The sequence below is a fragment of the Scylla paramamosain genome, chromosome 15 (genome assembly GCF_035594125.1).
Source record: "Scylla paramamosain isolate STU-SP2022 chromosome 15, ASM3559412v1, whole genome shotgun sequence".
Lineage (NCBI taxonomy): Eukaryota > Metazoa > Arthropoda > Malacostraca > Decapoda > Portunidae > Scylla > Scylla paramamosain.
Genome location: NC_087165.1, coordinates 14,181,908 through 14,205,852, shown reverse-complemented (window position 1 = coordinate 14,205,852; position 23,945 = coordinate 14,181,908). Strand labels below are relative to the sequence as shown.

At 37.1% G+C, this 23,945-nt stretch overlaps 1 protein-coding gene across 2 annotated transcripts; it reads right to left on the bottom strand.

The window, feature by feature from the left end:
- Positions 1–665: 665 nt before the first annotated feature.
- LOC135107483 (nibrin-like) lies at positions 666–17,010 on the bottom strand. 2 transcript variants are annotated; one of them, XM_064017397.1, is made up of 15 exons: positions 16,854–17,010; positions 15,163–15,296; positions 13,845–14,008; positions 12,712–12,871; positions 12,112–12,234; positions 11,725–11,857; positions 10,134–10,253; positions 9,876–10,024; positions 9,119–9,264; positions 8,638–8,728; positions 6,823–7,374; positions 6,320–6,550; positions 5,509–5,676; positions 4,617–4,808; positions 666–3,882 (listed from the first exon to the last, which is right to left on the bottom strand). In XM_064017397.1, the coding sequence occupies exons 1-14, from the start codon at positions 16,885–16,887 to the stop codon at positions 4,620–4,622; spliced, it is 2,394 nt and encodes a 797-aa protein (XP_063873467.1). In that variant the 5' UTR covers positions 16,888–17,010; the 3' UTR covers positions 666–3,882; positions 4,617–4,619. The 2 variants fall into 2 exon arrangements, with proteins under 2 accessions (XP_063873467.1, XP_063873466.1); XM_064017396.1 differs by having other exon boundaries at positions 666–4,808.
- Between the last annotated feature and the right edge of the window lie 6,935 nt (positions 17,011–23,945).

Genomic DNA, 23,945 nt, shown 5'->3' with positions numbered 1-23,945 from the left:
GATATTTAGCCTGAATGAAATCACTGAGTGAGCTTTCATGCCCCTAGGTAGTAGTAGTAGTAGTAGCTAGTAGTGTGGTACCATACACAGCTTCTTAAGTTGTGTGTAATGGAAACTTGCAAACCCATCCACCAATTCAAAACATGGTACTGTGAAAATAAAACTCAATTCACTCTTACTACCTTCTTAGGATTCAAATATTTTTAGGAAATGAATACATTAAAATCTCTGAAATTGAATTGACCCACATCTTAAGGACACTTTCTCTATGTTTTTGCTGGGAGTGATGACTTAAGCTGGCTTTTTTGTTATTACTAGCCAGCTTCCCTTCCATAAAAAAAAAAAAATAAATAAATGAAAATAAATAAATGAAAAAAAAAAAAATGGTGTTTTTGGATTAAACTGGGAATATAGTGCTCACCATTCCTGTTGATTTCTATTTCACTGATTTTACAGATTTTGAGTGAACCTTGGAATAGAACCCCTTTGAAAACAAATATAAATGGGATACACATTACATTCTATCACTCTTAGTGAATTTCTCTCTCTCTCTCTCTCTCTCTCTCTCTCTCTCTCTCTCTCTCTCTCTCTCTCTCACTGCAGCAGTGATCTTGAGGCATCAACACATTCCCCATTCTCTACTTTGTGTGTTAAAAAAAAAGATGTTCTCTAATATTACAATATATTTACATTGCAACCAATGCACATACACTATTTTTCATCTTGATCAAGATATGACATGCATGGTAACTAGAAAACCAGGAAAAAAGACAGGAAGGCCAAGTAAATCATCTGTAACAGAAAAATAAATCATATACAGAAGGTGTCTGAATTACAAGGTAACAAGTTATGAATGTACAGAGATACGAGCAGTCTACTTGCAAAATGAAATTGTGCTCTCGATATTGTTCTCTTTGCTAACCATATTTACCTAGTACACTACTTCACCACTACCCACGCAGTGCAGCAGCATAGCGAAGGACCACCCACAGTCACAGGACACAAGCCCTGTAGCAGTTTATTTTGAGGTGCTAGTTTAAAATTTAAATTTAATTTAAAAACTTATCGTACTGCACCACAGTGTGGCATAAAGACCTACACCAGTTGGCCTCTAAGAGGCATAGAGATGGGAAGGTTGTGCTGCATGGTGTAGAAAGTCTGCACCATTACATCAAGTCCACAAATAAGTAAACATACCTATCTTATGCTTTTAGCCAGCCATATTAATAAATTATGAATAAAGGCATGTATAACCTGAGGAGAAGAGAGGCAGAAAGGAAAAAAATGTGCATGTGAGAGAGAGAGAGAGAGAGAGAGAGAGGGGATTTCATTTTAACCTGGGTTGTATGCCTGACATATTTGAGTCTTGCATTTGGCAGAAACCTCAAGCCTGTTACTACTCAGCAGTATCATATCACCTACAAGGCAAGGTTCTCTCTCTCTCTCTCTCTCTCTCTCTCTCTCTCTCTCTCTCTCTCTCTCATGGTATCAAGTAACCATTACATTGCAGAATGTATGAAAATTTTTTTTGTACCAAAAAATTAAGATGACGAGTTACAAGCAAAGCGACTTGCAAGTAACCTTATGGAACATATCTCTCTCATAACTCGAACACCCTCTACGTATATTTTGACATTTTCACTCACTTCCTATTAATACAATCCCTTTGTATCTCTTGCTGTACTCAGTAAACTTCTTCCCATTCCATACACCTTAAACATATTCCTCACCAATTCTTGATTAATTCTGTCAAAGGCTTCCTTTTTTGTCTGCCTTTCCTTTCCCTTTTTTTTTCCTTCTTTTCAACTAGATTAATTCCCAAATGAAAAATTGATCTCTAAAGTGATCTTGGTTTTCACTAATTTAATATGCAGCTTCATTTATGATTCTGTTTTATGGCATTACTAGTAAACTTAATAAACTCATTCCTATATTGTTCTCACATTCACTTGTGATGCCTTTTCCATTGTGCAACTGAACTATAACAACCTTCTAATTTTCAGGACCACCACATTCCTCCAAGCAGCCTACTTATGAAATGAATCCAGTCAACTAGTCCCTTCCACATTTCAGCTCTGATATTTATATTTGATGCTTCAGGTTTTTAGTTCCTAGCAGTTCCCTTCTTTTCATATCACCCTACTTATATGATTTTAATATCCTCTCTAGTAACAGTGCACATCATCATTACTTATGATATTCCACATATATGAATGCCCTTAAGACTAATTATTAAGTTCATCTTTTTATGGTTTCTCTCTGAAAACAGTTCTATTTTCATCTCTATTGATTTTCCATTATTTTCTTTACCTAAGTATCTCCAATACAGTCTGTTCTCATCTTTAGTACCACTCAATTTTCCCTCCAAAATTCACCATTTATTGTCTTCAGTAACTTAATTCACTATTTCTTATCCACTTTATTTTTTTTTCTTTTCATAAATTATTATCCTACTTTTATTTTCTAAAGTAATAAATAATCAGAGACCTTTGCTGTTGCTGATCTAAACATATTAATATCTATTGGTCCATTATTATTTTTTTGATCAAATGAGTTTGTACTGTATTTGTGAATGTATATATTTTTTTCTTTTTGTACTATTTCCTATTAGACCGCCTAGATATTTCCTAGCACTGCATTAGGTGGCACTTCCTTTAGACTTGGACTTTCTGGCCAAGGTCAGTTTAATTTACTGAAATAGCAACAAATGGATTTTTATTTAATTCTGTTTCAGAATCCTGCATGAGTAGGAGTCATCCTCATAAATGGAAGCCATACTCCATAAAAGAATGGACAAGATCTTTGAATGAAGCTACTGTTACAATACCATTCTGCTACAGCCAAAATCCTAAACAGTTAATACTTATCAGCACTGAAAATTTTATACATTTAATATATTTTCTTTAAATTACATAAAATAATTTTCAACAAAAAACATGCAAGTATTCAATTAAATTTAAATAAGATTTTTTGATGAAACAGAACATAAAAAAAAGGACAAATACATGATAATCCAAATTATAAACACCTGCACACAGACAGGTACACAGTTGTGTATACTCTAAGAGAAAACACTGATTTCCACAACACTACACAAGTAAATTCTTTTCACATACAGTATAATCATCACTTTATTTTCACTTCACCTTCTTGGTTGAAGATTTCTCTCAAGGATCTAGTTTACATCAATAGGCAACATTTTCATGATCAGTTGCATGGTAATTTAAACAATGCATAACAATTCTCAGCAAGTGTATAATGCATCTTAAACAATTTCATTCATGCTTGAGCTTCATTAGCCTGTAACTTTTACTTACCTGCATTGGTATTCAAGATGTTGAGGGATCTAGGCACCTCCTAGCTGTCTCTGATGCTGCAGCTGCATATCTTTGATTGTAATACACCACAATCTCTTTATGAATTATGCTTTCTAATGTAACTTGCCATCACTGCTGATAGGTAGAAATAATTTTCTTCTACTTGTAATAGTGTTACTTTTGATAAGGATCAGTGGATGACTTTCAGAAAAGCACAATTAGCATTTTTAAAGTAAAAAGAGAAAGCATCTGTTGCCACTAGAAGGATGATAAGGTAATAGTTATCAACACAAAAGTTGTCTGCTAATTGGTAACAAAGATGGCATTTGCAACCATCTTAATTTATTAATTCACAGCATGCTTTTGTGTACTTGAACTTTAACACAACACTTAACAATCTTCACCAAGCGTAACACCAAGATGAGCACGAGATAAGACATCTTTGCTTACAACAATGACACTCCTCAGTAATTGTTATAAGGAAAGATGACAGAATTGTAGATAAAAAATTATGACTGGTGGTGATGTAATTGTGATGAAGTTGCAGCAATGGTGAAAGGCAGAACTAAAAGAGAAAAAAGCAACTCTTTCTTAGCCTCACATACCAAACACCAGCCTTCTTCAGCAAGCTGCCAACAAAAAGTTTGTGTGATGTGTAACATGGAGGGTTCAATATGGGGGAGGACCAGAACAAATTAGGTTAATTAGGAAATATAATTCTCATACTGCTTATTTTCATTGTAAAATATTGAACTAATATGTATAGGTTTTGAATATCAAGACAACAACAGACTATGTGACAGTAATACTGTTATGTATATAATATCTATGCTAGGACAGAAAGGGCATTACACTAGAAAATGAAAATGGTGTAAGGAATGCCAAGGTGTCTAGATGTGAGGGATATTAACAGTTTAATATGCTGATATGATGAAAAATTATGAAAATTGTCTGAAGTTCAGAAGATATTAACAATTACTTTAATGTGTAAATAAATCAATTATCCTTTAACTTGTACAATGTCAAGTGAATAAATTTCATGTTCCCTTGGCTCATTCACTAGATGATCAAGTGCATAAAACTTACTTATTCAGCTGCCAGACATAGTTTGTGCTGTGAAACATAATGAGAATGAATTTTTTTTTTCTCTTAGTCCAAATAGATCATATGATACTTGCAGCTGCTATGGTTTTTGTTCCTTGTTGTTTTCCTTGCTTCAAATGCTTATAGAAAAAAAACAAATAGAAATCTATACTAAATGATTATCACAAGATCCCTGCCAATGTGCAGACTTAATACCTTTTATCTCCTTTTCCTCTTGAGGCCACCCAGATTAAACAGGTCCTCATCAAATGAAGGCACTTTATCTATAAGGACTTCATTATTCTTGCTGTCTTGCACATCTATTTTGAATTCTTGTGATGCTGCTGTCTGGTCACTCTCCACAAAGTCAGACCCTCCAATCACCTTCAGTATGCAGGTTGATGTTACCTGGATCAATAGTAATAACATTTTAGAGGATGTAGTTTGAAAGACAGGAATTTCAATGCAGATTATGCACAGTTTATGTACATTTTCCATTTTTTATTTCATGCAATATGTATATTTTTCATTTTCTTAGTTTTCATTGCAGTAAATTCCAATTTTCACTGTTGTAAAATGTCATGAGTTCCACAATCAATTTGGAGAGATAACTACTAAGTAACCTTATATATTTTGTTATATATTATAAAGAATTTCATGATAATAATATGATCTATCTCCTCTATGGCCTATAAACTTTGATGACATCTTTAATGAGTGGCAACAAAGCAAATAATTCACAATTCCAGCAACAAGTCCTGAATTTTAGTTAAGCTGGGTAAAACAATGTGTTTGAAAATAAGAAACTGCAGACTTCAAACCTACATTACTAATAAAACTGTATGAATGAAGAACTACAATAAACTATAAATGTATGTCTAACTATTTATGTACCAAGGTGACATCCATGTAATGGGATTAGACAAGACTTGGCTAAGATAAAGCGCACACACACACACACACACACACACACACACACACACATATAATATATATATATATATATATATATATATATATATATATATATATATATATATATATATATATATATATATATATATATATATATATATATATATATATATATATATATATATATAAGTACCTTCTTAAATATTTTGAAGTTTGGTAGTCTGCTGGAATTATCTGATTTAACAGATGGAGGCTGTAATGGGGTTGGTTGAAACTTCACCATGGGCTCCACCAATACCACCATGCGGGACACAGTCAGCTCTCCTGTGTTGTCTGTGTCCTTGACAGTAGTTGTTTCTTCCTACAATCAAATAAAGCACTTGAGTAAATGACATTAAGAGTGATGATGAACATGTCTGACCACAAATGCAAAGAAATTCATTGCAGGTGAAGAAGCATTTCCTGAAGTCAAGTGATTATGTACACACACACACACACACACACACACACACACACACACACACACACACACACACACACACACACATACACACATATGAAGTAAATAATATATACACATTCATGTATAATTGTCCTTTTGACTACTATTTTCCTTAAATCATTCACCAAAAGTTAGCTCATTATGTATAGAAAAAATAATTATTAAAAAGTACAGACCATGCAGCCACAAAAGCTGGCATAAACAAACAATGTGGACATATGCCTGGTATATACACAGTATCTATTACAGAATATGATACAGAATTGGTTGATATCAAAAATATAAATTATGAACATTGTCAAAATCAATAGTAGGTATCTTGCTGATAAGTTAAGAAATCACTGGCCACAATATCATTTTTAAATCAGAAAAATTTAGTTATAGACAGTTGAATTTGTGATCTTTTCAGTCATGATTCACATGAAGGTCATGATAGGCAGCCAAATCAGAAATCAATAAAGTTGACAAAAAAGAAATCATTTACACTAGACATCTCACTAACCCTGTCAATAAATTTGCTGGATGTGGGTTCTTCCTTCATTGCAGTCCCATTTGGCTTAGACTCGGGAGTGGGAGCGATGTCTGGAGTGTCCTGGATTGGGCTGGGGAGTGTGGGGGGAATCAAGGACTCGTCTTGGTGGGACGGGAGTCTCCTAGCACGTTGAGTTCGAGCAGGAAGAGCGAACAGGTCTGAGTCAGCAGTCTCTTTGGTTGTTAAATTTTCCACTGTTCTCTGGAAGAAATGTATTGAAAACTTTTAGTCCACTAAATCCACTCAAATGGGTTAGATTTAACAAAATTCAATTAATTCATACTAGTAAAATAATATTTGACTAGAATATTCAGTTTTTTATACCTTGCCTGCTTGCAACCTTTGTGGTGTGATGTTATTTTTGGTTTGAAACACAATAGTTATCTACATATACCCATTTAAATGTTGAGTTTACATGACTGATTATACACTGTACACTGAAAACACAACAGAAACCAACAGAGCTCACTCACCTCTCTCTGTCGTGCCCGCTGTGGTAGTGCAAAGATGTCCCCATCATTATCTGTTGCCTTTCTCTTGTTGCTGCTGTTGCCCCCATTATTGTCAACACAACCACTACTAGGACTGTTTCTATTACTGGAATCATCAGTCTTACTTTTCTTGTTCTCCTGATCCTGAGGTGATGTTTCTTCACACCTTGTTCTCTTTCTCCCTGCATCCTCCTCCTCTTTATCCCCCTTCCACCACTCATCAAACTTTAAATCGTTTCTGCAATTAGGCTTCACTTTTGGTTCCTCCTTTTTCACTGCTGCAGCTCTTTCCTCCACACGTAGCAGATCTTCCTGAGGTCTGTCAGCTTGGAAAGGCTCAGTCTCTTCCTCTTCTTCATTTTCTAATGTTTTCAAGCTTGGAAGTGTATAAGGTGCAAAGGAAACTGTGGCAGAATGGTCTATACTTGTGGAAGGAACTGGATCATTTTTTTGTGTGCTGGTGTGTTCTGGCTTGAATGTCTTCTCAGTTACCTCCATTTTGATATTATCTTCACTATTCTCATCACACAAATCCTGTTAAGTAGGTGGGGGTTACTAACATTTTGTTATAGTATAAAAATGAGAAGAGGTTCTGCAACTTTTGTTTGTTATCTATTGCTTCCATCAATATATTTCAATACTATTCCCATAATTTCCAAGAAAATTATCACAAAACACTTGAAAACTGCAAAATTTGTTATATCCCTTCAGAAATCCCTCTTAAATAGGGTGTAGAACAGACATTATTTAACTTGGAGAAAGCATACACAAACAACTCTAGTATCACAAGAAAACAAAGCACAATTCAATTATGGAAATTATAGCTGCTCTTAATTAGTTTTATTTCAAGAGTCAGATTTCAGATAAAGTGTAAATAAATTACCAATGCAATTCTATGTATCTCTCCCTAACTTTTGAGAGGTAAAAACAAAGCTAGAACCACAACTTGTGTGGCTCTTTGGAGAGAGAGAGAGAGAGAGAGAGAGAGAGAGAGAGAGAGAGAGAGAGAGAGAGAGAGAGAGAGAGAGAGAGAAACTTGTGTAATGAACTACAATGCAAAGAAAAATCTTACTGTAGTTACATCTTTAGTCATATTGTATTTACTACCACAGTTTTACACTGTATAGTACTGGCCTACATGGTATGCTTTTGTATGATTCACATAAGTATGGTTCATGTTTGGTCCCACAACAATACATTCCCCCACCTTAAAAAAAAAAAAAAAAAAAAAAAATGCTGGTATTACTTCTGAACACCGTGTCAATCATGTGTTCTATGCACTCCTGTTTATGAAGACTCTAATAAAATAAACTTATTGTAAATTATGGAGAGAGAGAGAGAGAGAGAGAGAGAGAGAGAGAGAGAGAGAGAGAGAGAGAGAGAGAGAGAGAGAGAGAGAGAGAGAGAGAGAGAGAGAGAGAGAGAGAGAGAGAGAGAGAGAGAGAGAGCACTCCATCATCTATGATATGCATTATATACAAGGAAATACAAGCAATAAACTACACCAAAAATCTTGGGGAAGTTATCTGAGGAGAGAAAAGAGATAACCTCCTATGCTTTATAAACATCAGTGAGGTTAACTTTTTTTGTAGTCAATATGGCAAAATTTGCCTGTGAGAAAAATTCACAGCAATCTAAACTATAGGTCTCATATAGAGCAGTAAAACTTATTTCATAACTAATGCCTTGATAAGGGAGGCTTTTAGTTTTGTAATAATTTAATATTCTAATATAAAAAAATAACCAATGACACATTTTTTTATCTTCTACTACTAATGAGTGTCATCAATGACTTACCAGTGTAGAAAGAGGTTGTGTGAGGTCAGGAGAGGATGCTTTGTTGCTGCGCTTGGCACTGCCTCCGCCACTGTCACTAGTTGCAAGCGGTCTAAAAAATAGTACAGTTAATTGAACAAAATTTTAAATAAATGTAAAATTTATCACTCTTTATGTCAGACTGATATCCACATGAAGAAGTTAGTTGAGACAAGTTGCCAACATGTGCATATGTGTACACACACACACACACACACACACACACACACACACACACACACACGTAAGTTTATGTTGAAATGAACTGTACATTTGTAAAAATGAAATCTTGATAGGATTTTTATTTCATATACAAGATAAGAGTGAGTGATTGAGTGAGTGAGTGAGTGAGTGAGTGAGTGAGTGAGTGAGTGACTGACTGAATAAGTGATGTAAGTGAGTGAGCATGCATGTGTGTGCTCTAGCACTGTAATATCCATCTTAATCAAATCAAGACACACACCTCTTGGATGCCACTTTGGGAGGCGCCATTTCATTCTGGGCAGAAGTAGATGGTTGCCGCCCACCACTATCAGGTACAACTTTTGGTCCTGTCAGACTAACAGAAAATTCTGTAGCTTGGGTTTCTGTAGCAAAAATTTTTGGTTTCTGAAATGGATGAAAAACAGTAAAATAATGTTAGTTAGACATCAATATTCTATAAAATCCATCTATAGAACTAGGTTTTATATCTTTATCAGATTACTCTTTCTGGAAAATGTTATTGCTGTTAGCATGTCAATGTTAAAACATACATTCCGTCATGATGTTTCAAGAAATGAAAACTCACAATCATGGACGCCAGAAACAATGAAGATACACACCAGAGATACTGATCATACAAATAAAAACAAAAGACCAAAATAAAAAAAAAAATAGAAAGTAATGTGTTGACCTTTTAGTAAATGTGGCCAGTGAGTAGGAGCCACCAATTCCTGACAGCCCTAACAGACTGAAGGGTATAAGGAAACTAACACAAGCATGAAGTGGAGTTTTCCCCATACAAAGAATGTATCTGTTCACTAAAATTTTGTTCATGACTGCTGGCATCATGATTTTAATATCATACAATCTTACTTTGCAATTATTGCAGTTGAATCTTAACACTAGATTTGTACACCCCCAGCAAAAGGAAGAGTCCCACATTAAAATGATCATTGAGTCACATGCCACAAGAGTACAGTCATGTCTTCAATTTGACAACATATTTCAATCCTTACTTCTGAGGACTGTGAGGTGCTTGAGGATCTTCTGAAAATATCAGCAGGCTTGAAGGAAGAGTTGCAGTGGCCCTCTGTGCTTACAAAGAGAATAGCTAACCCAATTTCTGGTTCTGGTACTGTACGAAGACCATGTTTCTTCAGGAGATCTGTGTGGGGCATGGGTCTCATTAGAGAAGTCTGGACACTAAGTCCTATACATAATACTATATGTAATATCTTTTCATTGAAGTATTTAAATGAAAGTAAATATCTTACCACAAGTTCTACTGTAGAGGGTATTGGTCTGTTGACTCTCTACAAAAACACTTATCAAGAGGAATTTACCAGACACAACTTTTTCATGGTTATCTTCAGTGAGCAACTCTGCCTTTCCACCTGTCAAAAAGATAAAATGTACACTTCAAATCAGAAATCATCTATGTTCACCAAGTAATGCAATAAATAATTGCCTCTTTTCTTCCATCTATCTAGGTATTTGTTTCTCTAATGCCCTGCTCCCTCCAAGAACATCCCTCACATGGGTGTCCACAGCAGAAGAGCTTCCATCTCTTGTCTATCCAAACATTTCCTTCCTGCTTGTTCTGGTGCTTGGTCTTCACTGATACCTGTCACACAAACTGCTTTATCCTATCCTCCCATCTTCTAAATGGCCTTCCTATCTCTGATCTGCACCTTTTAGCTTCATTTACATAAATTTTCTTTACAAACACTTTGTTTTTCATCCTCTCAATATGGCCAGAATATCTTGGTATGTTCTTTTTCATTCATTCCACAACTTCACAATTTCCACCACTTAAAACAGGCTCTCACACTACATCTCTCATACACACTTTCACTACTCTTGCCCTCCTATCATGTAACTCTACATACCCGTCTCCAATAACTTATTTTCATAGTAAAAACTCTTGATTGCTGTGCCTTATTCCACATCTAGGTCTCTGACTTATATGTCATTGATAGCAGAGGAAACTATTCCTTATCTCTCTCTCGACACACATTAATACATTTCTTCATCTTATAACTCTTGCAAGTGATTCTATAAAATGGATACCTTTCACAGCCCTCTCTATCTCTCTATCCATCTCACCAAGTTTACCTAGCACTGTTCCCAAATACTTGAAAACTCACTCACCTCTTCCATTCTCTTTCTTCCTATAACCACCACACACTTTTGAACAACTGGCACACAAACTCTGTAAGGCATCCTAAAGTTATGTACCTTTACTTTCTTCTCTCTCTCTCTCTCTCTCTCTCAAAAAAAAAAAAAAAAAAAAAAAAAAAAAAAAAAAAAAAAAAAACCTTACTTTTCCAAAACTTCACCTTTAGTTTTGTCTCACACATACAATATGGAATTGATCCACTACTCTCTGAAGTCCTCCTTCACTTTCTGGTAGTGAGACTATCATCTGCAAACAGACATGCTACTACAACCCATCCCACTCCATTCCATTTCACTCATGTATAAAAATTTCCCAAACCATCCATAAAAATGCTACACAACCATGGAGACATCACACATATCTTTCTCACTCATCTCTAAATTCATCCTCCACCCTCACACATACACTTACATCCCTATACAAACCTTCATTCCTTCCAACAACTGTCCTTCTACACATATTTTTTAGAGCATCCCCCAAATACTTCCTGTTCCTCATTAGCCTTCCTTTCAACCACTTCCATCAGTCTCTCAATCAAGGTTACAATATACTTTTCCTGGCACATTAAGCAAACTTATCTCCTTTTGTTAATTTTTAAAATTCTGCCAACTTGAATATCACTGCAATGTTGATGGCATCATAATTTTACAATCTTACCAACGTTCAAGTATAGGAAAGGAACTTGCCTGCTAACTGAACAGGACTGCACATCCTGGTCATCTGGGCTTGGGTTGGGAAAAGGAAGGTGAAGCCAGTAAAGATGGTGGAGCGGCGTTGGTCAGGGGCAAAGGATCCACCTGCACTGCTGATCTGGAATTCCTGTAATGCCCAAACTCAATGTTTTTTCTTTTTTCTTTATCCTGCTCTCTCATTTCTTATATCATGAATAATTGTTGTGACTACATTCCTTAGTTCTTCCTCCCTTATCTATGTAACTTTTCTGATAACTTTACTTTGCATATCTAGCTTCTCTCCACTCCTGTCATTTTCTTCATTCCCAATATAGGGACATAACACACTATAAGAGTAAAATACATCTCAAATGTACAAACAAATTTTTAGAACATTCTCACCTGCACTGGTGGGAGAAACTCAGCAGGATTGGGATGGGGTGTTTTTTTAAGGATTGCATCAGCAAGCCTGGTGAAGAATTCAGGAAGGACAATGCTGCGACCAGCTGCTAGGGCACATGCCACCTACAAATGAATGTGATATTAGATACATTAATAATCACTGTACAAATAAATCATAATTAGTCAAACAAAATCATCTTTAATAGTTGTTCTTTGAAGTTCCTTTGAGGAAGCAGCCACAGTACTAAAAGTTTTTAATTTCCATGCACTTTATACTAATGTACTCTGGGTAATAGCTTGCTACCAGAGTTGGAAAACCTGATTTCTGAATTAAAAGAAATGGAACTACCAGCACTCAAAGGAAGGAGAGGGGAAACTTGAATGAGATGTCTGAATAGCATATACTGTAAAGATGCAGCTTTCTTGTAGAAGTATGGATATTTGGAATGGACTAAAAGAAGTAAGCAGCTTCAGTTGTAAGAATGACTATATAAATACAGATACAGAGGAAGGACCATACAAATATAGCTCTATCCCTGTATACTAGAACTTGAGATATACAACACACACGATTGATAATTAAAAATGGGATTGCCTCACCTTGACAGTGAGTGTGATGGCTGGCATGACTAAATAACAGCAGTTTGAGGACCAGTCATTCTGTAGGTGACCTCCTAAGATAACCAAAGCATTGATCAACTGCTGTCGACCTTCACTCTTCAAGGTGGATGTGGCTACTGTCAAATCCTGGTGTTCAAGCCTGGAAAGAGAAACAAGACCATTCACATGACTGCTTACTATAATGGAGAGGAAAAAAATTATAAGAGAATATCAAGAAATATTTCCAAGAATAAAGGATACTGAGCAAAATAGTCTGATGGAGAAAAAATCATGATGTTTTAATGTACAGTTGCTTATTTTTTAACATCAATTTAGACTATCATTAACAAGGCAGCCAATCATGTTTATGCATTTCTAATGCAGTGCCACATTACTATTAATGATGTAGATTGGTGCTTACATTACCAGTAATTCATCTTGAAGAATTTGATCTGATGCAGGGATGCATGTTGGTCTGGTGTTGAAATAATATGAGCATACTAGGCAGTGTTTGACATGATTGAGTCTGTCACTGTTGCCATTGTGCTTCAATCTATTTTTTAACTAGTTTTACTGATAATCTGACTTAGCACAGTCTACTCACAATTTTCTAATTTTCTAAAGTAAATCAGGTCATCTCTCTTTGGATAAGTTTCTGTTAAGCATTGGCTGTCATCTTAGATAAAAGATCTGTCATAAAAGGATGACTTTTTTTCCCATGGGAGGTACGAGTAATGACATCAGGAAGGAAAAAATTGTGTATGATGGAGCTGCAAATCTACATGTGTATGAGTAATTTTTTGTCAGGCTCGGCAGATGCATCAGTTGCTTTTAGGCAGCCATCATGCAAAATGCTACAATACTGGCTCATCACATTTTCATTCTGGCAGTGATGACAGAACACATGGAGCAATGGTCTCACATCAAGTCTTGCCAAAAGCTGCTCACATTAAGTTTTGCCAAAAGCTTGGAGATATCCAAGTGGAAACAATTTGTAAAATCCAACATGCTCTTGATGAAAATGCCATGGGAATTACCTGTATAAAAAATGGCTGCACAATGGAAGTATCCTATATCACCAAGATCCAAAAAAGCATGTCAGGTGTAAAACAAAACCAATAAAGCACACTTACCTCCATGTGTTGGCAAATATCCCAAATCTGATTCTGTCCCCATGGCGTAGCACCTGAGTTCTGCCTGGGCGAAGCCGCTCACCCTTCTCTATGTTCTCATTGACAAAGGTGCCATACTTGGACTGTAAATCACTCAGCTCCACCTTTGCTGGCTCCCTCATTTTCTGTCAATGGAAAAATAAAGATGCAGAATGTCCACAATGTAGTTGGTACAGTGATTCCTTGGATTGGATAACATAACCTTTAATACAGTATTATGTACCAGGTTGATGTCCCCACTAAGGATATTAGGATAAGATGACCACACCCACCCATACTCTAACATCCATCTATCCACACATACACCCCATACATAGAGCATTGATCATTATGATACTTTTTGAAATTCTGCATCAACTTTTAAATATCTTGTATGGATAAATTGGATAATTTGGTCAAAACAGACATATTTTTGTGATTATTTGGTAATACTGCTATCAACATTTGAAATACGGCATATTACAAGTCTAAAATCTATTGATTTGGAAGATGAAAAGATAAAAAAAATAAGACTGTACTATATAGTATGTACTAACATACTCAGTAACATCGTGATATATGGATATAGTTATTTTCACTGAGATTTTATCATCTCTTGACATGGCAAAGTGATCAAACACCAAAACAAACATCTCTCAGGAGTGCACTGGTGTATGGGGGGAGGAGCACAGGAAGCCACAGGTTCATGGAGTAGTGGCATGGACACTGCAGCAGGAATTAATGATCTACTTTTTTTAAAATCTAAAGATGGCCAAATAAATCTAAATGCCAATTCATTAGGAATCAACTTAAATACTTTTGTTCATAAATACAGTTTGATTTTACCTGTGTTACTACTTAGAATGAATTGTGTAGAAAAGTATATTATATAAGCTCATTGCACTTTAGCATATTTGATAATACTCCTATGTGTGAGAAGCGAACATGTCTGGTGCTGCCTCCTGGTGACACTCACTAATTTACCAAACTTCCCATTACTACCTTTCCAAAATGCAATTCAAACTACTCCTGCTCTCATCACTCTTAGCTCTGCACTGCAAGCTTCATCTTAGTGATTCAATTTATGGTCTGATGTACAGTTTGTTTACTGTGTTGTTTTGTTGTAGCACCAAGAGAGGAAATCAATAAAACCATACATTCTGCTTCTGAATACATAAAATTCCTTCAATAATGGTACTTTATAGGTAAAAAGCAGCTCCCTGATAGTTCTCCTACAAATGGATTGACTTAAATTCTAAAAAGAATGTTTACAAGTTCTCACATACTAACAAGCACTTACCAGGTTAACAGGCGGGAATGTGAGTGTGAGGGCAGCATGCTTCCGACTGATAGAGACGTCATTGGTTAGCAGGATGTGGCCCTCTCGTCGTCCAATCACTAGTGTCTGCCCACACACCAAATAGTGCACCTTGCCTGCCAGAAATTATCATGATGCTGTTGTATCATGCTTTTGTTTTGGAACACCTTTTCTATTAGTTACCCTGAAAATCTTCCTACTTTCATACCCCTCTCTTATTCAATTGCATATAGTTTCACTAGACTAGCAAGAGTCTTAGTTGAGAGTTATTGCACAAAAAGATTATCTGTGATATTTTAATGAAAACAGGCTAAGTAGAGTTAGAGATAGGTAGAACAGAGAAAAGGAGAAGACAAGGTGAACAAAGGTCTGAAGCACTGGATCAATGGGTGCTGTGAATCTATCATTAAACCCAGCTGTGACCTCATTCAGTTTCCCTTTGTATTTCACAACACAAGCAGGCAGTCACAGCCTGCCCTCTAAAGACAACTCTCTTCCTTCACACAGAACTACAAGCACCTAATTACACACACACCCTTCACTCAAAATTCAAAATTATCATGGCGACTCTTACACCAGCCATGGAGTTCCCATCTGGGGAGGGGACCACAAATGTCCCCAGGTTGGACTACTCTTCTGGTATCAACCTTAAGTGTCTTGACACCCTCCCCAACTTTTCTTCATTAACTTCTTCAACATCCACGGTCTTAGAAAACACAACAGTGAGATCTACACAATGATCCAACCATCCACGGTCTTAGAAAACACAACAGTGAGATCTACACAATGATCCAACCAAACTTAACCTAACCTAATTCTGCATGTATTGCATTTTAGGACGAGATTAGAATCCCTTACTTTTCACCTCCACTTTTCCAAGCCCTGCACTGGGGTGGGAATCCCTACACAAAGCCTAGCCTATTAAAGTGAAACATGACCCGTGACAGCTTTTGCTATCATGAGGCTCACATTGCAATCCCACTTTTCTCTCGAATTAATTTTTAATTTAATGGGACTGACATGCCTGTAGAGTTAAGCTACCCTCCACCCTCCTGTGCTCATCTACCTCTCTTTGAAGCACGTGAGAGTAGTCATGAAAAGGATAACTTTAACTATATACTAAAATCAAAACAAACCGTGATAAAAATATTTCATAGATCATTTATATATATATATATATATATATATATATATATATATATATATATATATATATATATATATATATATATATATATATATATATATATATATATATATATATATATAATTATAATTATATATATATATATATATATATATATATATATATATATATATATATATATATATATATATATATATATATATATATATATATATATATATATATAATAGAGAAACGGGGGATCATGAAATAACCTTAGCCCACTAATTTCGAGGCAGCGAATGCATTGACAGTGAAACTAGTGAATTAATATAAAACTATCCGAACAACAAAATCACTAAAACTATTTCAGCATCATCCGTGAAAAGTCATAACCGAGTGACAAATCCCATTCAGTGAAATTAATCATCAATCCACACCAAAGGAGGGAAAGAAAGACTGGGTAGGTTACATATGACACAACACGGGTCGTGCTTCTCCTGATAAAGACAATAACATGCACCAATTCACCTTACTACTTGCTTACCTGATGTTGAGTCACTTCCCTGCAGAACCCACATTTCGTCCTTGGAAAAGTAACGTATGAAATTTAGATTATTCACATTGCATCGCCCGCCACTCAGCTCTTCCGAGGAGACCGTCCACCGAAAAACGCACTGTGTGACAATCTTTCTAACGGGACACATTTCCTCAAGTGGATGAAGACTGTCCCATTGAGAAATCTGTCCGTACCTTACCTTGGAATATTTCGTGTTGAACATCAGATAAGGATTTAAGTGTTATTCATAGTAACGTTAAAGATTTAACCCTATACCGGATATGATGCCAATGACTTCCTGCCATTTTAAAGCTTTTTCTGTCCTTATAATCTGCTTAGTCTTCTGATTGCAAATATTAATTATGTAAAGAGTAATCCATTGATTTTTTTTTTTTTCGTATTCCTAAATGAATTTTGATAATCTCTTAGGAATATTGGTGAATCTTTTGCTGTTGCCTTAGACATGTCATATAAACTTTTGTTTATTATGATGTGACACAAATCCTTAATTTCCAAACTACACTCATAGTTTATATCGTTCTCTGAACTTTCACTTCAAATCACCTTTCTGATATCCTATAGCTGCTGGGATAGATTGCCCATTTAACCCCGCTGTTCTACAGGGCTTGACCTATATGCACCTATTCTTTCTTAACATTTATGACCTTGATCTAATTCACTGACTTATCCTCTTTTAAGCTATCTCTACTCTACATTTTCAACACCATTAACCTTTTAAACTACTTGAAATGCGTAATGTTGTAGTTCTTTCTCTTTCTTCTCTTTCCTTTCTTGGGTCAGTTCCCATTTGTTAATATTTTTATAATTTTGTTTTTGTAACTTAAAAAAAAAAAATTCCCTATTGCAAACCATTTAATTTCCATTTCCTTGGAAACTCTGTATAGGTCAAGCGCAGAAGAACAAACGTAAGGCAGTTAAGTGTGGGAGTGGTGCTGCAGCAGCAGCAGCAACAACACCAACAACAACAACAACAAACATAATGCTAGTTGCATATTCATTAGTGAGTGGAAAAGAACACTGATGAACTTAATTACAAATTAAACGAGTGCGAGGACCGCAGCGTGGTGAGCACGGAAGAAAACATGTGTGGGTTACACTGCAGCTTGTTATGGGTCTGGCGGTAGAGCTGGAGATCGTCTGGAAATACCACATAAATAGTGAATATAAATGATCAGCACCTATAACTTGTAGTGCATTAAGACTACCACCGGTCTCGAAGTATATGGGTTAGCTTGCTTGGTAGTAGTTGAGGGGAATCTTTTTAAAACTTAATTCAATTTGATAATGCTTGCAACAGCCAAATTCCACTGTCACCTTTGTTCGTTTGTTAGCTGACTAACAAAACCACATCTGCTGCAATTTAAAAATTTAATTTAAAAGTAGAAAAAGTTAAATAAAATAAATAGATAAAAATAAAAACACTTTAATGACTACCATATTTTCTATGTCAGTGTTTTCATTCTACTTTTAATGTCGTAAGATTTGGTAATATTGCAGGTATGAGAGTTGATGCGGCTCAGGTGCTCCAGTAGGGTGCTCTGTTGATATCATTGAAGAACTGTAATTTTCATAACGAGCTGCCACCAGCAGTCGATGTTCTAAAACTAGAGAAAAATCACGGATTAAGATAGCAACAATAGGTAATAACAATAACTACCGCTTTTCTCTTATAAATATTACACACACACACACGCACACAACACACGCAACTCAAAACACACACACACATACACACACACATGCAACTCAACACACACACACACACACACACACACACACATGCAACTCAAATTACACACACACACACACACACACACACACACACACACACACACACACACACACACACACACATCGCACCACTTGCTTGTACATAGGCACGCACACGTCAAAAAAAGTCACACACACACACACACACACACACCGTTACTTTCCGGAAGACAGGTAAGGAGCAGACTCTTACCTGCTATAAGTGGCGGTATTCCTGAGCCATCTGGTCCGCCTACCTACTGTACCTGTTCCTCGCCGTGTTTCTACTCTGTCAACTCTACTCGTAATCCTCTATCTCCCTTCCGCCTTACCTCCTTCCCTCTTTTTCTTCTTTCCGCCTCCACATCGAATATTCTTTCTTTACCGCTATCTGCTCACGTTTTCTTTCCTTGTACTTCCTTGCGAGTAAAAACGAGCATGCTCAGAACTAAGAGTACTTATTATATACGTAAATAATCCTGTCATCCTGTATCTTGTTGATGAGACTTCACCTCGAGTATGAGGTGAATTCTGACTCTTGTGAAGGAATAGCTCGAGTATAATGGTGCGCCACGAGGTTACCGTATTCCCCTCCATATAAGAGTACAAGACACACCTGTAATTTGGTAAGACAGATTTAGGAAAAATGAAAAACTCCGCATCTCTTTTTCAATTATTCTTATTCTTAGCCATATTTTCGTTAATATTTGACCTAGAGTAATGAAAGAAGTACCATACGAAGCGCCTGTCCTCCTTTGCAATAGTGTTACTGTCCAAATGATTGGTGCTTTAGCTCAACAAGAGGAGAGATAGAATAACAATATATAAACTCCCACTTCGCAAGGACGGTGGTCTGCGCGTGTTATTTAGCTGGATAAGGCACTGGCTACAGCTCACGATCCTGCAGCATTATCTTGTCTTGCCCATCTGCCTTCACTGCTCTCCCCACATCTCAAAGTAAATGTTATGCCACTGTGCCCTAAAAAAAGAAAGAAAAAAAAAACGACGAGGGTGAATCACCTTTGTCCATCATTCTCGCCGTGTGGAGCTGGACAATGGTGGTTTTGTATCTACATGAAGACAATAATGTAACAGACTTCATGTTAATTTCATAGTTTAGCATTATTTTGATTTCTAATAATTTCAAATGATTTATTAACATATATTTCGTCCTAGGGACATCCAGGAATTATTGTAGTCTCATCCGGGTAATGGTAATTCTCAGGCCTGCGAAAACCTAACCATCGGGGGATATGACGCTGTAACTTTTCAAATTTTCTTTTCTTGAAAAAATAAATGTCTTATTTGGCATGGAATCTAGTAGTTCATAGCCATATTAAATCATTTATGGACAAAACCCTGTGTTACGCAAGTACTGGTATTTCCATGGAGCGGCTGGCGTTCTCATCCCCTGTTCATCAAAGAAAAGATTATGTGTACGTGGGATTCAGTTCTTGAATGTGCCTCACAAATTTGTTTGTTGATCGCTTGTAAGTTCGTAAGACGGAAACTGAAACAACATGGAGAAGGATAAGGCTCTTTTATTTATTCATTTATTTTTCATTTTTGTCCGTTCTGTCCGTGATGACATATGTATTTTGCAAGTGATTAAGTCAAAGGTGCTCGTTCACCTAATTCTTTGTCTGACATATTATTATGAACATTTGCCTGTGTTCGTGTATTCCCAGTAATGCAATGAACAGATATTGTGCTCACTTGTTACTGACCGCTTTCGTTTCTCAGCTTCTGGCATTTTCTTCCTTTTATATAGTCTTGCCTCTCAGGTGGTGAAGCCTTTTCATTACGTCATACATTTCGTGGCTCTCCGTTGATACATTTCTCAGCTTCTCGGCAAGGAAGCGAGGAATAATGCTCTAAATTTACGTCTCTCACGCTAGATTATATATGGATCTGGTGATTTATGTTATAATATTTGCAACATTTTATGCCGTGTACTCGTAAGTACATCTTTCTGTGGATCTGCAAACCAGTGTAGTCATCATGAGACTCGCTTACAGTTCATGCTTTTTTAGACTTGCTCAACGTAGAATACGAAGTTTACGTGGAAGAATATATACAAATATTAAAAAGAAAGAAAGAAGAGAGAAAGAAAGAGGGAAAAAAATAAATAAGCGAACGTCGGTTAGTTGGATATCACAGTCGGCCCCGTGTGCCGGGATAACGGATTCACATTCACCACAGCCCGAAAGGCCAAAGAGACCGAGGAAAGAAGCCACCCTTTCCTGCTGTATCAAGAGGAAATAGTGAATAGGCTTTATGTCCGTCTTTGCGACTCAGGGGTTCAGGAAGCCTCGCTTGGCGACCTTAAGCGATGACTCTTGGGGAACCAGGAAATCTTTATATTGCCTTGGTAGCGGTGCCAGACCTGCCCCGCACGAGCCTTCACTCTCCTCGCCCCACACCTGTCCCTCCCTCCACTCCCTCACCCCCGCCCCACGTCGCATCCGTAATGTGGTCTGACCTTAGACCGCCGGTGGACGGCCTGTAAGGTTTCGTGGGAGACTGAAAGAGTAATGTCGTACGGATTCGTGATGAGGTTGTCGGGGAGGTATGGGTAGTCAGGTCGGGAAAGGGAGAAAAAAGAAGAAAAAAAAAAAAAAAAAAAAGAGAGAAGTAAAAAAAGAAAAAAAGAAATGAAGTAGAAATTTAGACTAACTGTATTGAAAACAAAAAGAAGAATTATAAAGCTAATCATTTTATGATTTTCCTCAGGAATTAAGTGTATTCCTATTGTTTTTGGAATTCAATATGCGTTTATTGCTGAATACAGTAAAAAAATTCGTGTTCGAACTTGGCAATAAAGTATTGATTTGTTTTTTTCAACATTTGCAATATTTCATTCTCTTAGTTTTCATGAAAAGGGCACAAGGATGCTTCGTTTTCTCAGTATTTATAGTTCGAGAATTCACAGTGTACTTCATAAACAAAGTAATACACACTTTTCACAATTGCTGGATTTACCGAATCTAATGCAGGCTAGTGGGATTATTTAAAGTACAAATAATGCACATAGTTACGAATGACGTAATCGATTTTTGCAGTAATAATTATATTTTTCATTGAATAAAAAAAAGAGACAGCGTATGTTTTTCCACTCATAGAGTGCACGCATACATCAAAGAATCAGCAAAAATTAAGAGTGAGGGAGAACGTGACTTGCTGACTATTGTGAGATTCTGTGGAACTCTTAACAGTTAAAAAAGTGCTTCAAGAACACACACACACTCACACACACACACGAGAGAGAGAGAGAGAGAGAGAGAGAGAGAGAGAGAGAGAGAGAGAGAGAGAGAGAGAGAGAGAGAGAGAGAGAGAGAGAGAGAGAGAGAGAGAGAGAGAGAGAGAGAGAGAGAGAGAGAGAGAGAGAGAGAGAGAGAGAGAGAGAGAGAGAGAGAGAGAGAGAGAGAGAGAGAGAGGAAAAGTGATTTTTAGCGTGTGAGCCAGCAAGTCACCAGACAAAAAAGGAGGACGTGAGAGAACCACACTGAAAAGAAAATAAATCGAAAAACAGATGCAGTCTTGAAAAAAAAAAAAAAACAATGAAACGGGAAGATTAATGAAGCCTACCAATATATTTTCTTGCATATTTCTTTTTTTCCGATCACTGAGATAAAGAAATAAAGCATGATGGTCTGAAACAGGGACAGAGAGCTAGGAAGGAGTGAGGGGGCGAGCGACATGAGAGACAAGGAGGAAATGATGAACAGAGAAGGGAAGGAACGAAATAAGTAGTGTGAAAGAAGCACATTTGTGGGAAAAGGATAAAAAAACATTAGAAGAACAAAACTAAAAAAATATATATATACAGAAGGAAAGGAGGAACAGAGGAAGTGAGAAAGGTATAGAGAAGAGGATGGAAGAAGAAACAGTAGGAATGGATGAAAAGAAAGAGGGTGGATAAGGAAATAGATAATAGTAGTAGGTGTCACAAACGATAATTTAGCTTTGTGTGTGTGTGTGTGTGTGTGTGTGTAAAAGAGAGAGAGAGAGAGAGAGAGAGAGAGAGAGAGAGAGAGAGAGAGAGAGAGAGAGAGAGAGAGAGAGAGAGAGAGAGAGAGAGAGAGAGAGAGAGAGAGAGAGAGAGAGAGAGAGAGAGAGAGAGAGAGATAGTAATTGTTCCCTCTTTCTTCTTTCTTTTTCTCTTTGCCTCTATTTCCGGCCACTTCTTCCTCTTCCTTTTCTTATCCTATTTTCCTTTATTTTCTTCCCCCTCTCTGGCTTATAAACAAAACTTTGATCCTGTCTATTTTTACGTTTTGTCTTTTACATCTCTTATCGATGTATTTATTTATTTTTTGTTTTGTTTCATAACCTGTTTTATCAGAATGTGTCTTTCCATCGTTGTGATTTGGTGAACTTCATTACACAATAAACTTAATCTACTTGTTAAAAATTTTGCTTCTCTCCCCATATTCTCTCTCACTCTCTCTCTCTCTCTCTCTCTCTCTCCTAATATCAAAATTCCCAAATAAATTCACGCACCATCACGCCCCTGAGCAGTAGAATCTTTCTCGCTCACCACCTGGTTGGCTCTCAGCACGCCACTACCACCTGCCTAATCACACCTCACCTCCAGTACTCAGGCTACCACAGAAATCACTGAACGTGTAGCGGGAAACAAGCTAAAGAACTACCAACACCACCACCACCACCACCACCACTACCACCACTTTATTAATCCTCGTGTGCTCTGTTGTCTCCGTCGGGTGGGTACTCGGTTGGTCGTTACGCCACGCTGGATGCCTTACGTTAGTTCGTGTTGGTTCGTTCTCCTGTGTCGTGTTTATATTGCCATCTCCCCAGTCACCCTTGCGGAGATTCCCACACCACTTCTTCTTACGCCGTCTCTTCCTTCTGCTTCTCCTCCTCCTCCTCGGTGTCCATAGCTATTGTTGCTCCTGCCGCCGCCGCTGCCACCCCCCGCCACGCCCTAGTGACTGGGAAAGCTGTGAACCTTCCCTCGCTGCTGGTGTCTGTGGAGGGACCGAGGATCAGCCGGCAGAGCGACGCATCTCACGGGAACCTGCTGGAGTGGCGCAGTGCACGTTCCTCGCGCTCAGAGGACCGTTCCGCTCGGCCCCGCCCCACCCCGTCCACCCGCTCGCTTGCTTCCCGGCTGTGCGTGCTCCACCTGCGATCGCCACGTGTTTGTTGTTGTTGTTGTTGGTAGTGGTGGTGGTGGTGGTGGTGGTGGTTAGGGTGGTACTGTTCTTGTTTTTGTTTTTATTGTTGTTGTTGTTGTTGTTGTTGTTGTTGTTGTTGTTGTTGTTTTTGTTTTTATTGTTGTTG